We start from the raw sequence: 21735 nt of genomic DNA on the forward strand, positions 1-21735 counted from the left end.
TGTCTGAGATCACTTACTTTCAACCTGAAGAATTTCCGTAAGTATTCCATGTAAGGCCAGGCAAGTAATAACAAATTCTCAAAGTTTTTATTCATATGGAAATAAATTTATTTTATTTTATTTTTAAACATTACTTTGCTTGATATAAAACTCTTGAGTAATTTTTCTTCTTTAAATACATTATGTTAGCCTTCTGCTTCCTAACCTTTGTAGTTTCTACAGAGAAGTCTGATGCAAATATCACTGGAGTTCTCTTTTATTTTTTTTCATTAGTTTATTTATCTATTTTTTAACTTTACAATATTGTATTGGTTTTGCTATACATTGACATGAATCCGCCATGGGTGTACATGTGTTCCCCTTCCAGAATCCCCCTCCCACCTCCCTCCCCATCCCATTCCTCTGGGTCATCCCACTCCACCAGCCCCGAGCACCCTGTATCATGCATCAAACCTGGACTGGCGATTCGTTTCACATGTGATAATTTACATGCTTCAATGGCATTCTCCCATATCATCCTGCCCTCGCCCTCTCCCATAGAGTCCATAATACCGCTCTATATCTGTGTCTCTTTTGCTGTCTCGCATACAGGGTTATCTTTACCGATTTACTAAATTCCATATATATGTGTTAGTATACTGTATTGGTGGAAAAGGGAACGGCAACCCACTCCAGTATTCTTGCCTAGAGAATCCTGTGGACAGAGGAGCCTGGTGGGCTGCTGTACATAGGGTCGCACAGAGTCGGACACGACTGAAGCGACTTAGCATGCATGCGTGCATTGGAGAAGGAAATGGCAACCCACTCCAGTATTCTTGCCTGGAGAATCCCAGGGACAGAGGAGCCTGGTGGGCTGCTGTCTATGGGGTTGCACAGAGTTGGACAAAACTGAAGCAACTTAGCAGCAGCATACTGTATTGGTGTTTTTCTTTCTGGCTTACTTCACTCTGTATAATAGGCTCCAGTTTCATCCACCTCATTAGAACTGATTCGAATGTATTCTTTTTAATGGCTGAGTAATATTCCATTGTGTATATGTACCACAGCTTCCTCATCCATTTGTCTGCTGATGGGCATCTAGGCTGCTTCCATGTCCTGGCTATTATAAACAGTGCTGCGATGAACATTGGGGTACACGTGTCTCTTTCAATTCTGGTTTCTTCAGTGTGTATGCCCAGCAGTGGGATTGCTGGGTCATATGGCAGTTCTATTTCCAGTTTTTTAAGGAATCTCCAGACTGTTCTCCATAGTGGCTGTACTAGTTTGCATTCCCACCAACAGTGTAAGAGGGTTACCTTTTCTCCATACCCTCTCCTCTATGACCCACCTCCCAGAATATTGGAAATAAAAGCAAAAATAAACAAATGGGACCTAATTAAAATTAAAAGCTTCTGCACAACAAAGGAAATTATAAGCAAGGTGAAAAGACAGCCTTCAGAATGGGAGAAAATAATAGCAAATGAAGCAATGGACAAAGAATTAATCTCAAAAATATGCAAGCAACTCCTGGAGTTCTCTTTTAAAGTAATTAGTTTTCTCATACTGCTTTCAAGATTTGAGTCTTGTCTTTGATTTTTAATGTTTTTGCTGATGCGTCTGTTTATGGATCTCTTTGTGGTTATACTATTTGAATTCATTGAGCTTTCTAAATGTGTGAATTAGTTTTTCAGTAAATTTGGGAGTTTATAATCCAATGTAATCTACTCTGCCATTAAAATAAAGTAATTTTTAATTCAATAAATTTGGAAGTTTTTGGATTTATTTATATTTTTATATCTACCCTAAAAAAGTAAGTCAGAAGAATTTGAAAAAATAAAGTTTTTGATGATTTTTGCCTTGAACCTAATGATAGGGGCTGTCATATTTAATTTATAATAGAAAAGATCATGGAAGTGTACTTATTCTTAGAAACTTGTAGGCACAATTTTGGAAAACTGAGGTTAAATGTTCATCTAATAATCTTATACATCTGTCTTGGAAATAGTAAGTGTTTGATGCATACACTATATGTATATATGTTTTAAATATTTGAGAATAGTGCATTTAACATGAAGTATTCTAATAGAAGTGTACATGTTTTCCTTTATTTTTCAGAATATTTGCTACTACCAAGGATATATTGAAGGTTATCCAAATTCTATGGCAGTCATTAGCACATGTACTGGACTCAGGTTGTGATATATAATTTTATGGTTGCAAAATGGAATTTTTAAGAAATGCTTTTCAAATTTAGAAATTATATTCAGAAGTTTTACTTTTAATTACTTTTTATTGAAGTACAGTTGATTTACAATGTTATGTTAGATTCTACTGTATAGCAAAATGAGTCAGGTGCATGTGTGTGTGTGTGTGTGTATATATATATACACATACGTATTCATATATATATATATATATATATCCAATATTCTTTAGATTATTCTGCCATATAGAATATTACAGAATATTGAGTAAAGTTTCTTGTGCTATTCAGGAGGTTCTTATTGGTTATTTATTTTATATATAGTAGTGTGTATATGTCAATTTGCATTTACCAATTTAATCCCGCCCTCCACCCATCCCCGTTGGTAACCCTAAGTTTGTTTTCTACATCTGTGACTCTATTTCTGTTTTGTAAATATGCTCATTTGTAACATTTTTTTAAATTCCACATATAAGTGGTATCAGATAATATTTGTCTTTCTCTGACCAACTTAACTTCAATCAGTATGACAATCTCTAGGTCCATCCATGTTGCTACAAATGGCATTATTTCATCCTTTTATGGCTTTTATGGCCTTTATATTCTTTTTATCTACATCTTCCAATGTAGATATGTAGCACATCTTCTTTATTCATTCCTCTGTTAGTGGACATTTAGGTTGCTTCCGTGTCATGGCTATTATAAATAGTGCTGCAGTGAATATTGGGGCACATGTATCTTTTCAAATTATGCTTTTCTCCAGATACATACCCAAGGGTCAGATTTCTATGCCACATGGTAGCTCTATTTTTAGTTTTTTAAGGAGCTACCATACTGTTCTCCAAAATGGCTGTACCAATTTATAATTTGACCAACAGTGTGGGAGGGTTCCCTTTTCTCCACACCCTCACCAGCATTATTTATTTGTATACTTTTTAATTATGGCCATTCTGAATAGTGTGAGGTGGTTCCTCATTGTAGTTTTGATTTGCATTTCTCTAATAATTAGTGATATTAAACATTTTTTCATGTGCCATATGTATATCGTCTTTGGAGAAATGTCTGTTTAGATCTTCCACCTCTGTTTTTGATTAGTTTGTTGTGTTTTTTTACTATTGAGCTGAATGCACTGTTTAAGTATTTAGAAGATTAATCCCTTGCAAATATTTTCTCCTATTTTGTGGGCTTATATTTTTGTTTTGTTGATGGTTTTCTTTTGCTATGCAAAATTTTTAAGTTATATTATGTTCCATTTACTTTTGGTTTTATTTTCATTACTCTGAGAGGTGGATCAAAAAAGATCTTGCTTCAATTTATGCCAGAAAGTGTTTTGCCTGTGTTTTCCTCTAAGAGTATTATACAGTCCAGTTTTATATTCAGGTCTTTAATTCATTTTGAGTTTATTTTTGTGTATGGTATTAAAGAATGCTCTAGTTTTATTCTTTTACATATAGCTGTCCAGTTTTCTTTTTCCTAGCACCACTTATTGAAGAGATTGTCTTTTCTCCATTGTATATCTTGCCTCCTTCTCATAGATTAGGTGACCATAGGTCATAGATTTAGCTCTGAAATTTATATCCAGTTTCAATATTTTTACTATTGTGCCAATGCCATACTGTTTTCATGAATGTAGCTTTGTAGTATACTCTGAAGTTGGGTAGCCTGATTCCTCCAGCTGCAGTTTTCTTTCTCAAGATTGCTTTGGCCATTCAAGGTCTTTTGTGTTTTCATACAAATTTTAATTTTTTTTTTGTTCTAATTCTGTGAAAAATGCCACTGGGAATTTGATAGTGATTGCATTTAATCTGTAGATTACTTTGGATAGTATAGTCATTTTGACAATATTGATTCTTCAAATCTGAGAACATGGTATATCTCTACATCTGTTTGTGTCATCTTTGCTTTCTCTTATCAGTATATTAGAGCTTTCTGAGTACAGGTCTTTTGCCTCCTTAGGTAGGTTTATTGCTAGTTACTTGGTTCTTTTTGATATGATGGTAAGTAGATTGTTTCATTAATTTCTCTTTTGGATCTTGCATTGTTAATGTATAGAAATGCAAGAGATTTTAGTGTATTAATTTTGTATCCTACAACTTTCTCAAGTTCATTAATGAGCTCTAGTAATTTTCTGGTGGTATCTTTAGGATTTTCTGTGTATAGTACCATTAATCTGCAAACAGGACAGTTTTACTTCTTTTCCAGTTTGTACTCCTTTTATTTCTTTTTCTTCTCTGATTGCCCTGGCTAGGACTTCCAAAACTGTGTTGAATAAAAGTGGTGAGAGTGAATATCCTTGTCTTGTTCCTGATCTTAGAGGAAATGCTTTCAGTTTTTTCACTGTTGAGAATGATGTTTGCTGTGGATTTGTCATATATGGCCTTTATTATGTTGAAGATGTTCCTGCTATGTTCACTTTCTGGAGTGTTTTTATCATAAATAGGTGTTGAGTTTTGTCAAAGCTTTTTCTGTGTATTGAAATGATAGTATGGCTTTTCTTCTTCAGTTTGTTAATGTGGTATATCACAGTGATCAATTTACGTATGTTGAGGAATCCTTCCATCCCTGTGATAAATCCCACTTGCTCATGGTATATGATTATTTTAATGTGTTGTTGGATTCTATTTGCTAGTATTTTGTTGAGAATTTCTGCATCCATGTTCATCAGTGATATTGGCCTTTAATATTATTTATTTGTGACATCATTTTCTGGGTTTGGTGTCATGATGGTGATGGCCTCATAGAATGAGCTTGGAAGTGTTCCTTCTTCTGCAATTTTTTGGGATGATTTGAGAAGAATAAGTGTTAACTCTTCTCTAAATGCTTAAAATAATTCACCTGCTAAGTTTTCTGTCCCTGGCCTTTTGTTTGGAAGTTTTAATTACAGTTTCAATTTCAGTACTTGTCATTATTCTGTTCATATTTTCCATTTCTTTCTGGTTCACTCTTAGAAGCCTGTATCCTTCTAAGAATTTGTCCACTTCTTCTAAGTTGTCCATTTTATTGGCATATAGTTGCTTGTAGCAACTTGTAGTGTCAATTATAACTTCTCCTTTTTCATTTCTAATTGTATTGATTTGAGTCCTCTTCTTTTTTTCTTGATGAGTCTGGCTAAAGGTTTATTAATTTTGTTTATCCTCTCAATGAATCAGCTTTTAGTTTCATTGATCTTTGCTAAGTTTTAAAGTGAGGCATGGCTTATTATGGGAAACTGTAATTAGAAATGGAGAAGGCAATGGCACCCCACTCCAGTACTCTTGCCTGGAAAATCCTGCAGATGGAGGAGCCTGGTAGGCTGCAGTCCATGGGGTGGCGAAGAGTCAGTCGCGACTGAGTGACTTCACTTTCACTTTTCACTTTCATGCATTGGAGAAGGTAATGGCAACCCACTCCAGTGTGCTTGCCTGGAGAATCCCAGGGACGGCAGAGCCTGGTGGGCTGCTGTCTATGGGGTCACACAGAGTCGGACATGACTGAAGCGACTTAGCAGCAGCAGCAGTCATTAGAAAAGCATGGTATGAAAACTCTTGCAATGTCTCCTACTCCCCTCCTGAATTAAGGTGTTTTTTTTTTTTAGTATATGTGGAAACTATATAGTATTAATTATAGCTAGATAAATTCCAATAGCATTACTACTACTCATTCCACTCAATAAATTTGTGGATTCTTGGTAATGTTTTCCTACTTCACCACCCAAGGCTAAGACTGAAAATAATCTACATACTATTAAAAAACTGATTGTTTCATTTTATTGACTTAAAGAAAAATGAATTATTGTATTTATTCACTTATTTTTTGGAATTTGTAGGGGCTTACTGCAGTTTGAAAATGTAAGTTATGGAATTGAGCCCTTGGAGCCTTCAATTGGTTTTGAACATATGGTTTATCAAATAAAACCTAGGGATTCAAGTGCTTCTGTATATACTGAGAAAGCAATTGAGCCAAGAGAAAAGCCCTATAGGATACAAAATGTAGAGGTGAGTGGTCAATTGAGTAAACTATGTGGTTATTACTATGCAGCCATATAAACAATATATTTTTATGATAAACAAGTTGCTTACAAATTATTGAGAGAGAGCAAGACATACCAGACACTTCATAGCTTGTATTGTAAGCCTCAAAACTTGTCACTCAGTTTTCCAGAACTCCAAGCTGGCATTTTTCCACCATTAGTGGCATTTTCCCCTGTGATCCAGACCTTTGTTGTCTGCAGATGCACTCGTTTCTCCGTATTCATTATGTCTGAATTTTGATAAAATAAGCATGAGTGACATTCACATAAATACTGAAGACATCTATCTAGGATCCTGAGAAGAATCACAAGTGTCTTTTATGGTAACTGCCTTAGAGTAGGCCATTATACTTTTCTTATATCCTTATCCAGAGTTGGAGAGACTTCTTCAATCAACAAAGAAGACTCACCAGAGTTTAAAAGGTTAATGACCCCAGCTTCACCAGAGTTTCTCATGCACCTACATTCCAACTTTTAGGATCTTACTTCTTTCAGCAGACACCCTTTGAGGGTAGAAGTTCGACCTGTGTTGTAGTCCATTCACTCACAAAGTGAGATTCTGTGTTTGGTTTTCAACAATCTCAGCTCCACAGCTACAATAGTTAAAAGGGTGTCTTTCATGACAGACATTTCTCTAGAAAAGCAGAACCAACAAGATGTATATGTGTGTGTGTGTGTGTGTCTACATGTATATATACACACATATACATATATTTGATATAAATACACACAGAGAGAATGAGAAAATTTAAAGTAGACTGCAGACAGGCAGTCTGGAGACCACAGAAAAGTTGTGTTCAAGTCTAAAGGCAGATGGTTGGAAGGAATTTTTTTTTAACTTTTTATTTTGTATTGGAGTATAGCTGATTAATATGTTGTGATAGTTTCAGGTGGACAAGCAACGGGATTCAGCCATGCTTATGTATGTTACCATTCTCCCCCAAACTTCCACCCTCTGCCCATCCAGGCTGCCACATAATATTGAGCAGAGTTTCCTGTGCTATACAGTAGGTCCTTGTTGGTTGTCCACTTTAAATACAGCAATGTGTACATTCTTGCTTACAAGGTAGTCCTTGTTCTATTAATACTTTTAACTGAGCAGATGAGGTACACACATGTTATGAAGGATAATCTACTCCACCAGAAGTCCACCAATTTAAATGTTTATCTTATCCAAAATTATTTTCACATAAATATCCAGAATGATTTTTGGACAAATATCCAGGCATTTTTGGCCCAGTCAAGTTCACAGATAAAATTAATTATCACACCAGATTTACAAAATTTATTTCATATTTCCTCTAAAAGTTTTATTCTTTAATCTCTTACATTTCAATATATGACACAACTTAATTTAATTTTTTGTAAAAAGGGAGAAGGGCTCTAAATTCATCATTTTTCATATGCATATCTAGTTTTCCCAACACCGTTTGTTGAAGACACTCATCTTTTATTCAATGAATTTTCATGGCCCTTTTATTTCAAAATCAGTTGACCATAGATTTAGGGATTATTTTTGCACATGCAATAATATTCCATTGATCTTTATGTCTATTCTTATACCAGAGTCCCATTTTTTTTTACTGCGATATTTTTGAAATAAGTTCTAAAATTAGTAAGTGTACATCCTTCAGTAGTGTTGTTTTTCGAGATTGTTTTGACTATTCTTGATGCTGTCAATTTCCAAATAAATGTTAGCATTCACTTATTTTCATTTCCCAAAAATGAAAGCTGGGATTGTGTAGATTCTGTGTTGTTTCAGTCCACTACCATGAAGTATAATGCTAATGGTGAAATAACATAAAAACTCCCTGGAATTTTCAACTCACTTTACTCTCTGATAAAATTCTCCTGCCTCTCTTTACGTATCACCCTCTCTGTTTTCCTTATACACTCATATTCTAGATAATGCTATTTCCTGTGTTGTGCTCAGTTGCTCAGTTGTGTCCAACGTTTTGCGACCCCAATAACTGTAGCCTGCCAGGCTCCTCCATCCATGGGATTTTCCAGGCAAGAACAGTGGAGTGGGTTGCCATTTCCTTCTCCAGCGTTTCCTGTGTTAAGTCTCAGGTTTTTGTTTGCCTTATACATTATCTTGTATATTTTTTCATGGCTTTACCTACTGTAATTTATAGATCTCCCACTCTCATTCCATTTTTTATTACTTATTGAGCTTATGTAGCACAGGATGATTGCCCAAGTTAAACAAAATACACAAACACACACATTAACTCTCTCCCTACTTATATGTTTTTCTATCTATTGTCTGTCATCTATCAACATCTTCATGTCCCTTCTCACTCCCTGAATATTCTTAACAGTGATCTTTGGCATCTTCTAATTAACTCTTTACTCCAACTATATTGCAATTGGATTACTTAGTAGTGTTCTGTAGTCTTCTTCCCTAGATCCAATTCTCTAGTGTTTACTTGACCAAAGCAAATTTTCAGGTAATTGGTGTCAACCTCATATAACACATATCCAAGAAATTGGTTTTCTTTATTGGCTACTTTCTTTTACTACATTAAATAGCTTTTGAGGTCTTCTGAAATCTTAACACCCACCCACCTTTCCAATGCACAGATTTCTTGACATTCTTTTATGCACCTTTGTCTTAAATTTTAATTGTTTTGCTAAAATATATACCCTTTCTCTTGAAAGTTTCAGTTCAGTTCAGTCACTCAGTTGTGTGTGACTCTTTGTGACCCCATGAATCGCAGCACGCCAGGCCTCCCTGTCCATCACCAACTCCCAGAGTTTACCCAAACCCATGGCCATCGAGTCAGTGATGCCATCCAACCATCTCATCCTCTGTCATCCCCTTCTTCTCCTGCCCCCAATCCTTCCCAGCATTAGGGTCTTTTCCAATGAGTCAGCTCTTCACATGAGGTGGCCAAAGTATTGGACTTTCAGCTTCAACATCAGTCCTTCCAGTGAACACCCAGGACTGATATCCTTTAGGATGGACTGGTTGGATCTCCTTGCAGTCCAAGGGACTCTCAACAGTCTTCTCCAACACCACAGTTCAAAAACATCAACTCTTCGGGCTCAGCTTTCTTCACCGTCCAACTCTCACATCCATACATGACCACTGGAAAAACCATAGCCTTGACTAGACGGACCTTTGTTGGCAAAGTTTATTGTCCAGCAAATAAATGAATAAATTATCAACTAAATATCATCAGTCCTTATCTCAAAGATGAAAATAAATAAGGATTACTTCAGGAAATGTAAGTCAGCTAACTCTTATGTTGGGCTTCTCAGGTGGCGCAATTGTAAAGAACCCGCCCGCCAATGCAAGTGATGCAGGAGACACAGTTCGAACCCTGAGTCAGGAAAATCCCCTGGAGAAGGAAATGGCAACCCACTTCAGTATTCTTGCCTGAGAAGTCCCATGGACAGAGGAGCCTGGCAGGCTGCAGTCCATTGGGTCACAAAAGAGTCAGACACGACTTATCAACTAAGCAGCAGCATCAGTAGCAACTTATGTTGGTTAAAACAAAGAAATAACTTTGAATCCTTCAAATTATTAATATAACCCTAACACAATTAATATAAATGCTTGTGTTTATCCTCCAGTGAAGTAGTGTCTTTTCCTTGTTTCATCCTAAACGAAAGGATGGAGTCCTATAAGCAAAACTATCATGAAACATTTGGTACTGATCCTTGGATGGAATATAATAAATCGGTTAGACTGTAAGGGGATTTCATTTGCATTGTTTTGAAAAAAAAAAAAACAACCCAAGTCTTCAAGGCTTTAAAAGAATTTTTAAAGGTGGAAAAAATGAACAATCATGCAGTCCTGAATTTGTCTTAATGACCTTATTAACTTTTTCCCTTTAAATTACTATAGTCTTCACTTTTCTCATCTTTCCTAAGTCCCAGATTAGTTTTTCCCTCTTTATTGCTCCTCTTTATGTTAAGGAAAATGCTTTAAGTAAAATGTGATAGTTTTGAACTTTCAAGGAATTAAATATCAGTGTAAAAAGAAAAAAAAATGCAGACATTAAAATAAGCATAATAAGAGTTTTCTCAATTTTTGAAATTTGATTCTCCTTTTCTGTTTCTATATATTTGTCCATTGCTTGTTGATGGTATTAGTAACTATTTTGAGTTAAATACACTACAGTCTTAGAGTGTCCACAAAGACGGTCTCATAAGTTTTCCTTTTAGTGTATTCCTCCTAGGTTAAATCCATATAAAAATAATGATGGAAACAAGTAATATTTTACTAATGGTAGTTAAAACAAGTATTACTTTGTCCCTAGAAATTGGCAGGGTGTAAATCACACAGATCATAAGCCCATTGGGCCTCACACTGGTGCGTAAGTTAACCACTGTGGTAACATTATAACCAGATTCCACATCCTGCGATATCTATGGCACAATTTAAGAAACTCAGTCATTTTGTTTCTCTGTTGCTCACATTTTTCTGAGGTCATTTATACAAAGATTAGCTTTATATTCAGATGGAATTCCACCCCTCTAAACAGAGAGGTGCCCTTACTCTTTCAAGGTCACAGATAAAATCATAACACATAATAATGTATGACGGAATCATTAAACTAATGTAAATTCACACATAATGGTGATCAAGGGAAGATGTCCTTCAGAGCAGAGAATCAAATGAGTAGCCCTGTACCAATAGAAGGTAAAGTTATTTTCTGAGTAAATTAGTTGATTGTTTTCTGAGTAAATTAATTGATTGAACAGATGCAAAAGAGGCAACAAAGACAGTAGTCTGAAAATGACTTCTATTTTAATATATAAAATTGAATTTCTAACATTGAATTTGTGGAGTAGTGATATTACTTAAAATATTTAAATAATTCTTCAATTTTTACCTGTTTGTGGTTTTTTTTAGCCTGTTCCAGACTTCTCTCAGTATATAGAAATGCATATTGTAGTTGAAAAAGACTTGGTAAGTATACTTTCATTTATTTGTCTCATGTTAATTTATATTAGCAATGGGAGGTAATAAAAAACATTGGAATAAATTTTTAACACAGAAAATAAATAATAATTTCTGCTTTAATGAATTTAAATTACTGGTATCAGTAGTAAATTGAAAATCAAATCTCTATTAGTTTATTTTTCATTTTATATAATTAACATAAATGAAAACATCTGTTTCATACAGAATAGTTTCTGAGTAATTTTTATTCATCATTCCCATACTTGTAACGTCTAGTAACCTTTGATTTTTTTTACCATCTCCATAATTTTGCCTTTTTGAGAATGTCACATAGTTGAAATGTGAGGTCTATAGCCACTATGGATTGTCTTCTTTACCTTGGTAACATACATTTAACTTTACTACGTGCCTTATCATGGCTTTAGAGCTAATTTCTTTTACAACTTAATAATATTGTATTGTCTGCATATACCAAAGTTTGTTTATCCATTCACCTTCTAAAGGGCATCTTGGTTGCCTCCACATTCTGGCAGTTATGAATCAAGCTGCTGTAAATATCCCTGTACAAGTTTTTTCATGGACATATTTAATATCCTTTGGATAAATATATAGCAGCATGATTGCTACATCATACAATAACAGTCTGTTTTTTGTTTGGTGTTTTCTTTTGTGTGTGTGAGAAATTACCAAGCTGTCTTCTAAGGCGCCTTTTCCATTTGGTGTTCAGTACTTTAAATATAACATCTCATTGTCTTCTGGCCTCTGCAGTTTTTGCTAAGAAATTGGCTAGTAATCTTATTATCATCCCTTTTACATGGTTAGTTGCTTTTTTCTTACTGTCTTCAATATTAGTATTCTCTTTGTTTTTAGCTTTAGATAATTTGATTATAATGTATCTTGGTATGAATCCCTTTGGCGGTATCCTTCTTAGAATTTGTTAAGCTTCTAGGATTTGTGGGTTCATGTGTTTCATCAAATTTGACAAGCTTTGGCCGTTATTTAGATAATTTCTCTTCTTTTTCTGGGATTCTCTTAATTTGTATATTGTACTGCATAACTATTGACTATGCCAAAGCCTTTGACTGTGTGGATCACAATAAACTGTGGAAAATTCTGAAAGAGATGGGAATACCAGACCATCTGACCTGTCTCTTGAGAAACCAGTATGCAGGTCAGGAAGCAACAGTTAGAACTGGACATGGAACAACAGACTGCTTCCAAATAGGAAAAGGAGTATGTCAAGGCTGTATATTGTCACCCTGCTTATTTAACTTATATGCAGAGTACATCATGAGAAATGCTGGGCTGGAAGAAACACAAGCTGGAATTAAGATTGCCGGGAGAAATATCAATAACCTCAGATATGCAGATGACACCACCCTTATGGCAGAAAGTGAAGAAGAACTAAAGAGCCTCTTGATGAAGGTGAAAGAGGAGAGTGAAAAAGTTGGCTTAAAGCTCAACATTCAGAAAACTAAGATCATGGCATCTGGTCCCATCACTTCATGGAAAATAGATGGGGAAACAGTGGAAACAGTATCAGACTTTATTTTTTGGGGCTCCAGAATCACTGCTGATGGTGACTGCAGCCATGAAATTAAAAGACACTTACTCCTTGCAAGGAAGGTTATGGCCAACCTAGATAGCATATTTAAAAGCAGAGACATTACTTTGCCAACAAAAGTCCGTCTAGTCAAGGCTATGGTTTTTCCAGTGGTCATGTATGGATGTGAGAGTTGGACAGTGAAGAATGCTGACCGCCAAAGAATTGATGCTTTTGAACTGTGGTGTTGGAGAAGACTCTTGAGAGTCCCTTGGATTGCAAGGAGATCCAATCAATCCATCCTAAAAGAGATCAATCCTGGGTGTTCATTGGGAGGTCTGATGTTGAAGCTGAGACTCCAATACTTTGGCCATCTCATGCGAAGGGTTGACTCATTGGAAAAGACCCTAATGCTGGGTAGGATTGGGGGCGGGAGGAGAAGGGGACGACAGAGGATGAGATGGTTGGATGGCATCACTGACTCGATGGGCATGGGTTTGGGTGGACTCCGGGAGTTGGTGATGGACAGAGAGGCCTGGCGTGCTGCAATTCATGGGGTCGCAAAGAGTTGGACATAACTGAGCAACTGAACTGAACTGAACTGATTTTGTCTGATATGAGGATTGCTACTCCAGGTTTCTTTTGCTTCCCATTTGCATGGAATATATTCTTCCATCCTCTCACTTTCTGTCTATATGTATCTTTAGGTCTGAAGTGAGTTTCTTGTAGACAGCATATATATGGGTCATGTTTTGTATCCATTCAGCCAGTCTGTGTCTTTTGGTTGGAGCATTTCATCTGTTTACATTTAAAGTAATTATTCATATATATGTTCCTATTTCCATTTTCTTAATTGTTTTCATTTGTAGATCTTTTTCTTCTCTTGTATTTCTTGACTATATAAGTCCCTTTAATATTTGTTCTAAAGCTTTGGTCATACTGAATTCTCAAAGGTTTGGTCATACTGAATTCTCTTAACTTTTGTTTGTCTGAAAATCTTTTTATCTCCCCATCAATTTTGTTTTTTCCCCCCCCCCCCACCCACCTCCCTCCTCGTCCCATCCCTCTGGGTCATCCCATTGCCCCAGCCCTGAGCCCTTGTCTCATGCATCGAACATGGAATGGTGTTCTGTTTCACATATGATAATATACATGTTTCAATGCTGTTCTCCCAGAACGTCCCACCCTCACCTTCTCCCTCAGAGTCCATAAAATTGTTCTATGCATCTGTGTCTCTTATTCTGTCTCGCATATAGAGTTATCGTTACCATCTTTCAAATTCCATATATATGCATTAGTATACTGTATTGTTGTTTTTCTTTCTGGCTTGCTTCACTCTGTATAATGGGCTCCAGTTTCATCCATCTCAGTAGAACCGATTCAAATGTATTTTTTTTAATGGCTGAGTAATATTCCGTTTGAATGAGATCCTTGCCAGGTACAGTAATCTTGGTTGTAGATTTTTCCCTTTCAGTACTTTAAAAATATCCTGCTCTTCCCTTCTGGCCTGCAGAATTTCTGCTGAAAGACCAGATGTTAAACCTATGGGGTTTCCCTTGTATGTTACTGCTGCTTTTCCCTTGCTGCTTTTAGCATATTTCCTTTGTCTTTAGTCTCTGTAAGTTTGATTAGTATGTGCTTGATGTGTTTCTCCTTGGGTTTATCCTGTATGGGTCTCTTTGCACCTCTTTGACTTGATTGACTATTTCCTATTCCTTGTTTGGGGAAATTTTCAACTATAATCTCTTCAAAATTTTTCTCATACCCTTTCTTTTTCTATTCTTCTTCTGGGACCCATCTAATTCGAATGTTGGTGAATTTGATATTGTCCCAGGGGTCTCTGAGACTATCCTCAGTTCTTTTCATTCTTTTTACTTTATTGTGCTCTTCGAAAGTTATTTCCACCATTTTATCTTCCAGCCCACTGATTCATTCTTCTGCTTCAGATATTCTGCTCTTGATTCCTTCTAGTATTGATTCCTTAGAGTATTTTTAATTTCAGTCATTGTGTTGCTTGTGTTTTAATTCTTCTAGGTCTTTGTTAATGGATTCTTGCATTTTCTCCATTCTGTTCTCAAGGTTTTTTATCATCTTTACTATCAGTATTCTGAATTCTTTTTCAGGTAGCTTGCCTATTTCCTCTTCATTTATTTGGACTTCTGAGTTTCTAGTTTGTTCCTTCATTTGCGTAGTATTTCTCTGCCTTTTCATTATTTCTTTTTTAACTTATTGTGTTTGAGGTCTCGTTTTTCCAGGCTTCAAGGTTGAATTCTTTTTTCCTTTTGGTTTCTGCCCTCCTAAGTTTGGTCCGGTGGTTTGTGTAAGCTTTGACTAGGGTGAGTTTTGTGCTGAGTTTTTTGTTTTTTTTTTCTTTTTTCCTCTGATTGGCAAGGTTGAGTGAGGTGGTAATCCTATCTGCTGATGATTCTGTTTGTATTTTTGTTTGGTTTGTTGTTTAGAAACAAATGCTAATGCTGGTTGGGTGATGCTGGGTCTTGTATTCAGGTGGTTTCGTTTGTGTGAGTTCTCACTATTTGATACCCCCTACGGTTAGTTCTCTGGTAGTCTAGGGTCTTGAAGTCAGTGCTCCCACTCCAAAGGCTCAGGGCTTGATCTCTGGTCAGGAATGAAGATTCCACAAGTGATTTGTTACGGCATTAAGTGAAATTAAAACAAATACCCAAAAATGAGAAACCAAAGATGAACCTCAGACAAGTGGCAGTTACAAAATCAGGCAAAGAATAATTAAAATATGTACATATACACCCATAAGCAAAATCAAAACAGTCCAACAAAAGTAAAGTACAGTAGATTGACCCAGTAAACAAAGGAAACAAAAATTATATCTACCAGTTAAGAACAAAACTAACTAAAGTGCAAACTGGAAAACAAAACTAAAGCAAGGTTCCAAGTGGGGAATAAAGCAATGAAAACAAAACTAATAAATATGTTGAATGGAAAGGAAAAGAATAGATATGCAAAGTTAAATAGAGCTAGATAAAGAAGATTTATATACATTAAAGATTAACTGCAAGGGGAAGAGAACAGTAGGAAAAGCAAACAAAGGTATAAATGTAGAAAAAATAATAATATGTTTTAAAGAAATTAAAACTTAAGATTTAAAATGGAGAAAAGAAAAAAAAATGGGGAAACTCCATAAAACTGGAAAAGCACAACATAGAGGCAGGGTTTATAACAACAATAAAAAAAATGTGACTGAGAAAGAGAAAAAAAGAAGCTCAGAGGCTTAATTAGATTTCATAGTGCCAATAAAGTAAAAAACTGCATTGCAGGGTTGGAGGGGAGCAGAAGAAAAAAAAAAAAGAAAAATAAATAAAGAAAAAAGTTTTAAAAAATCCAAATGAATCTACAGAACAAGTCAAAACATAAGAATAATAAATGTTTTTCTTGAGTCATTGCTGTCAGAGTCCTTTCCCTCTCTGGGAGTCACAGTCCACCTCACCTCCCTAGGATGCCCTCCAACACTGTGCTGGTCTCTGGTCCTGACGTGGGGGCAGCTCAGATTCTAATCTGCTCCTACTCCTGTGTGTTCTTGCCTCCAATGTCCACAGCTGTCAGAACTAGTGTGTTTTCTTTTGTGGGAGCTCTCAATGTCCTTTTATATATGTTCCACAGACACAGAGTCTGCCTAGTTGATCACGTGGATTTAATCTGCAGCTTGTACAGCTGGTGGGAGGGGTTGAGTCTTCTTCCTTAGCCACACTGCCCCTGGGTTTCAGTTGTGGTTTTCTTTCCATCTCTGCATGTGCCTAGTCCACTGGGGTTTGCTCCTGAGGCTGCCCTGGAGGACTTGGGTCTGCCCCAGTGAGGGCCAGGTGTGGACGTGGTGCAGCTGCTTGGGTTGCAGGGGTTCTGGCAGCACCAGGTACTCAGGGGAGTTGGCAGCTAGGGAAGCAGGAAATAAAATGCTCTAGAAGAGTATGGCAACCAATATTGGCCAATACGCTCCAGTGTTCTTCCCTGGAGAACTTCCCTGGCAGAGAAGCCTCGCAGGTCACAGTCCACAGGGTCACAAAGAGTTGAACATGCTCGAAGCGACCCTGCGAGCATAGACACAAGATTTTTTATGCCTGTGGTGGCTTTGCCCCAGTGAGGGTTGATCATGAAGGTGGTGCAGCTGCTTGGCTTGCAGGGACCCTAGGTGCCAAGTGTTCAGGGGCACAGACTGCCTACACCACAGGAGTTATAACCTTATCAGAGTCTTTCTTCAAGTTTCTTGTAGCTGAAGATTAGAAGGTCTCTATAGCCAGTTTTTCTCTGTATCTCTGCCCGTTCTGTCACTTGCCTGGGGTCCTTCTCTGTTATTGGGCACATTAGGCTCATAGAGGGAACCCCCTGGCTGGAGTCCTACTGTGTAGTCTTGCACATCAGGCACTTAAAGGAGCACCCTGGGTGGGGTCCTGCTCTGTAGTTCAGTGTGTCAGATGTTTTGGGGCCAGCCTCTCTACTGTTCAGCTGCTGATGCAGGCGTGTGCAGAGAGAGAGGGTATGGTGATGGCTCCACCCCCTACACGTGACTCAGCAGTATCACCTTTCTTCCATGGCTGCCTGGCTTTCCTTCACCGGCATTTCCCACCACAGTCTCCTCCCTCACATCCCCTTGATCCGTCTCTCCACAGTCAACAGCAGCCCTCACCCTGGGATTGCTCCACGATCCTTAAACTCAAGTTCCCAACTGCTGTGCCTTCTAGGGAACCTACATCACTGTCCAGGATATGTATGGCTGCGGCAAGGACTGTCTGATTCTCATTCCATTTAGGTGCCACAGTTCAGTTGTTTCACTCTCAGCCTTAAATGTTTCTCTTCTGACTCAGACAATTGCCCCAATGTTGGAATTGGACCCCTGCTTCACTTTCCCCACCCACTGAGGGCAGGTCCAATCCTACTAACACTCCTATTTTTCTCCCTAGTTCCTTCATCCTACCGAGTTTTGTGTGGTTCTATATATTCTTTTCCACTGGTCAGGTACTCCTGTCCTCTCTCAGCTGGTGTTCTGCATGTACTTCTGTGTCTGAAGGTGTATTCTTGCTGTATCTGTGGGGAGAGATGTGCTCCATGTCCACCTACTCCTCCACCACCTCATTCTCTCCCTTCTTCAGTTTCTTTAATCAATGTCTTCATATAGTTTTCAGGGAAAGGAGCTTTCATTTTCATGGTTAAATTTATTCCTAGGTATTTTACTCTTCTGATGCAATTGTAAATGGTATTATTTTCTTAGTTTTGCTTTCTGATAGCTTATTATTGCAGAGAAATAATATAATAGATTTTTGCATATCCATTTTGTATCTTGCAACTTTAGTGAATTTCTTTCTAGTTCCAACAGTTTTTTGATGGAATTCCCTGGTGGCTCAGATGATAAAGAATCTGCCTGCAACGCAGGAAACCCAGCTTTGATCCCTGGGTTGGAAAGAACCCCTGGAGAAGGGAATGGCTACCCAATCCAGTATTCTTGCCTGGAGAATTTTATAGACAGGAGCCTGGTGGGCTACAGTGCAAAAGAGTTGGACACAACTGAGAGACTAACACTTTCCTTTTAGGGTTTTCTATTTATGTCACCTGCAAATAGTGACAGTTTCACTTCTTTTTTTTACCAATTTGAATACCTTTTATTTGTTTTGTTTTGGGGTTTTTTTTGTTTTGTTTTGTTTTTTGCCTAATTGCTCTGACTGAGACTTCCAATACTATGCTAGATAAAAATGGCAATTATAAGTATCCTTCTCTAGTTCCTGGTCTTATTGGGAAAGTTTCCAGCTTTACACTGCTGAATGTGATGTTGGTTATGGCCTTTATTATGTTGTGACATATTCTCTCTATATTCACTTTGGTGAGTTTTTATCCTGAAAGCAGATTGAAATTTATCAAATGTTTTTTCTTTTCTGCATCTATTGAGATGGTCATATGATTTTTTTTATTCTTCATTTTGTTAATGGGGTGTATCACACTGATTGATTCAGAGAGATTGAACCATTCTTGGATCTCTGGTATAAATCTCACTGGATCGTGGTGTATGATCCTTTCAGTGTGCTGTTGAATTCACATTGCCAATATTCTCTTGAGGATTTTTCCATCTATATCCATTAGGAATTTGGCCTATAATTTTCTTTTATTCATGGTATTTTTGAGTGGTTTTGATATTAGGATAATGCTGGCCTCATAAGTGAATTTAGAAAGTTTTCTTCTTTTTGTGAAAGTTTGTAGTGTCTTTTTTTTTGTTTTTCATTTTCACACTTAATATATATCATGCTATCTATAATAATAGATAATATTTAAAAACTAATAAATTTGTAATTTAAAAAATTTCTTAACTCATACTTTTACAATTTAAGTATAATAGCCATCATTAGATAGTAAGCAACATATATATTTAAATCTAAAATTCAAATTATCTTTTTCAGTATAATCACATGGGTGCTGATACGGCTGTTGTCACTCAAAAGATTTTCCAGTTGACTGGACTGACCAATGCTGTAAGTGTTTACTTATGCATTTGCTTGTGTTACCTAAACAGTTTTCAGAGTTTTGTTTTGTTTTTTTTTAAATGATCCTGCCTGAATACACATATTGTGTGAAAGAGGGCAAATATATAACCATTTTCAGTTTTCTAACTCTTTAATTGCAGTAATTAATAATTATAAATACCTACTTAGGGTTTTGTAAGGATTAAATTAGGTAAAACACTTGACATTGGCCTGGCTTAATTAAGTACAAGCATATCAAAATGTTCTTATTACTTGTTTTATTTGTGATATGTATTACTCTCTAATAGAATTTATAAGATCCAATCCAGATTTTCAGTTTATATTTTTAATGTATATGTCAGTATAGTGTTTATTTTTACAGATAAATTCCCAAATCTATTTAAGCCATATAGTTTGAACATATTTTCTTTATGTCTCCTATTTTAGATTTTTACTTCATTTAATATTACAATAATTCTATCTTCATTAGAGCTTTGGATAGATGAAAATAAAATTCCAGTAACTGGAGATGCTAATGAATTATTACACAGATTTTTAAAATGGAAACGATCTTATCTTGTTCTACGTCCACATGATGTGGCATTTTTACTTGTGTAAGTATAACTTGTCATTACTAAATCTTATACATTAGAAAGCATATGTAACCTGACCAAATTTCTGACAGGCCTTTAGGAAAAAAAATCTTGTCATTTCTTTATGTACAATATCCTGTGGATAGTATTTTTCACAGCATAAGTTTTATAGCAGAATTACTAAATATCAATTACTCTATATATTGGCTGATAGTTAAAACTCACTTCAATCTTATTAGAGTATGGCTTCTTACATTGAGTATATAACATATCGTTAAATGTGCCTAAGTGGTGGCACTAGTGGTAAAGAACCTGCCTGCCAATGCAGGAGACTCAAGAGATATGAGTTCAATCCTGGGGTTGGGAAGATCCCCTGCAGTAGGAAATGGCAACTCACTTCAGTATTTTTGCCTGGAAAATCCCATGGGCAGAGGAACCTGGTGGGCCACAGTACATGGGGTCACAAAGAGTTGGACATGACTGAGTAACTAACACTTAACTATACGTAAAATATTAGCAATATCTATTTGAAGAAATGTATTCTATGAATTTAGAGATTTAGACTTCTTTTTATGCTTTGTTTCCATAAAACAAAAGCAAATAATGAAGTGGAAACCCTGTTGTACATTTCAATATCTCTAATGTACTATATTCACAATCAACCACATTTTTAAAAATATAAGCCTCCATTTCTATTTAATAATCTCTTTGTTTTTCTCTTATCATTACTCAAGACCCATGTGTATGATATATTATCATATTATGTGAAAATCATATATATAATTATGAAATTTTAACCTTTATATTATTTTCCTTCCACAAATACATATACCTTTGCATGGTTAGACCAGGCTAATTATATCTGATTAAGGGGAAGTTTCAACCCAGAAGCTTACTCTGCCCATTTGTCAGCTGAATTGTCTTAGCTTTCTAGTTTAAAGGAATTTTATTTATTTTTATTATGTTTACTTTTTAAGAATCAGTAAAATTTGAAAAAATTATATAAAAAAGAATCTTCATTATTGTCTAAAAATTCATATAATACACTTTTTATCATTTTTAATCTATTTTACTGTTTTAAAAATAAGCAGACACATATCATCCATTTCTACACTTTCTTATCCTAGTGTTAACTGGAAATATCTGAAATTGTTATCTGAGTATTCAAAACAACAAAGTACTGCTGCTGCTGCTGCTGCTGCTAAGTTGATTCAGTCATGTCCGACTCTGTGCGACCCCACAGACAGCAGCCCATCAGGCTCCGCTGTCCCTGGGATTCTCCAGGCAAGAACACTGGAGTGGGTTGCCACTTCCTTCCCCAATTAATGAAAGTGAAAAGTGAAAGTGAAGTCGCTCAGTCGTGTCTGACTCTTTGAGACCCCACGCACAGCAGCCTACCAGGTTCCTGCGTCCATGGGATTTTTCAGGCAAGAGTACTGGATTGGGTTGCAGTTAAATTTAATATTAATTGTGCTTAATTTTGCAAAGTTATATGATTATGCTTTTTTAAACTTAAGTTACAGAGAAAAATCAAATTATATTGGTGCAACCTTTCAAGGGAGGATGTGTGATAAACACTATGGAGGAGGTGTTGCTCTGGTATGGTATGATTTAATTTACTTAGCTAAATGTATAAATGGGATGCTATTTAGATTAATATGCAATGAACTTTCTATATTTTATTATGGCTAAGTATACGTGAACTGTGAAATTCCAGATGTTCAAGCTGGTTTTAGAAAAGGTAGAAGAACCAGAGATCAAATTGGCAACAACTGTTGGATCATTGAATAAGCAAGAGAGTTCCAGAAAAAACATCTATTTCTGCATTATTGACTATGCCAAAGCCTTTGACTGTGTGGATCACAATAAATTGTGATAAATTCTGAAAGAGATGGGCATACCAGACCACCTGACCTGCCTCTTGAGAAATCTGTATGCAGGTCAGGAAGCAACAGTTAGAACTGGACATGGAACAACAGACTGGTTCCAAATAGGAAAAAGAATACGTCAAGGC

General features: G+C 36.3%; 1 protein-coding gene across 8 annotated transcripts in view; it reads left to right on the forward strand.

Moving 5' to 3' along the window:
* Positions 1-21735, forward strand: part of ADAM2 (ADAM metallopeptidase domain 2) — a 92888-nt gene that overhangs the window by 13088 nt on the left and 58065 nt on the right. Inside the window, exons 5-10 of one of the 8 annotated variants that reach the window (XM_081523999.1) lie at positions 2055-2171; positions 5988-6156; positions 11056-11112; positions 19066-19137; positions 19576-19742; positions 21239-21320. In XM_081523999.1, coding sequence (XP_081380125.1) covers positions 2074-2171; positions 5988-6156; positions 11056-11112; positions 19066-19137; positions 19576-19742; positions 21239-21320 — 645 coding nt within the window. In that variant the 5' untranslated portion in view covers positions 2055-2073. Of the gene's footprint in view, positions 1-2054; positions 2175-5987; positions 6164-11055; positions 11113-19065; positions 19138-19575; positions 19743-21238; positions 21321-21735 lie in introns of all 8 variants that reach the window. The other 7 variants (XM_081523997.1, XM_081523998.1, XM_081523992.1 and 4 more) reach the window with 7 other exon arrangements.

This window comes from Giraffa tippelskirchi, chromosome 8, assembly GCF_054371585.1.
Source record: "Giraffa tippelskirchi isolate mGirTip1 chromosome 8, T2T-mGirTip1v1.2.pri, whole genome shotgun sequence".
Taxonomy (NCBI): Eukaryota; Metazoa; Chordata; class Mammalia; order Artiodactyla; family Giraffidae; genus Giraffa; species Giraffa tippelskirchi.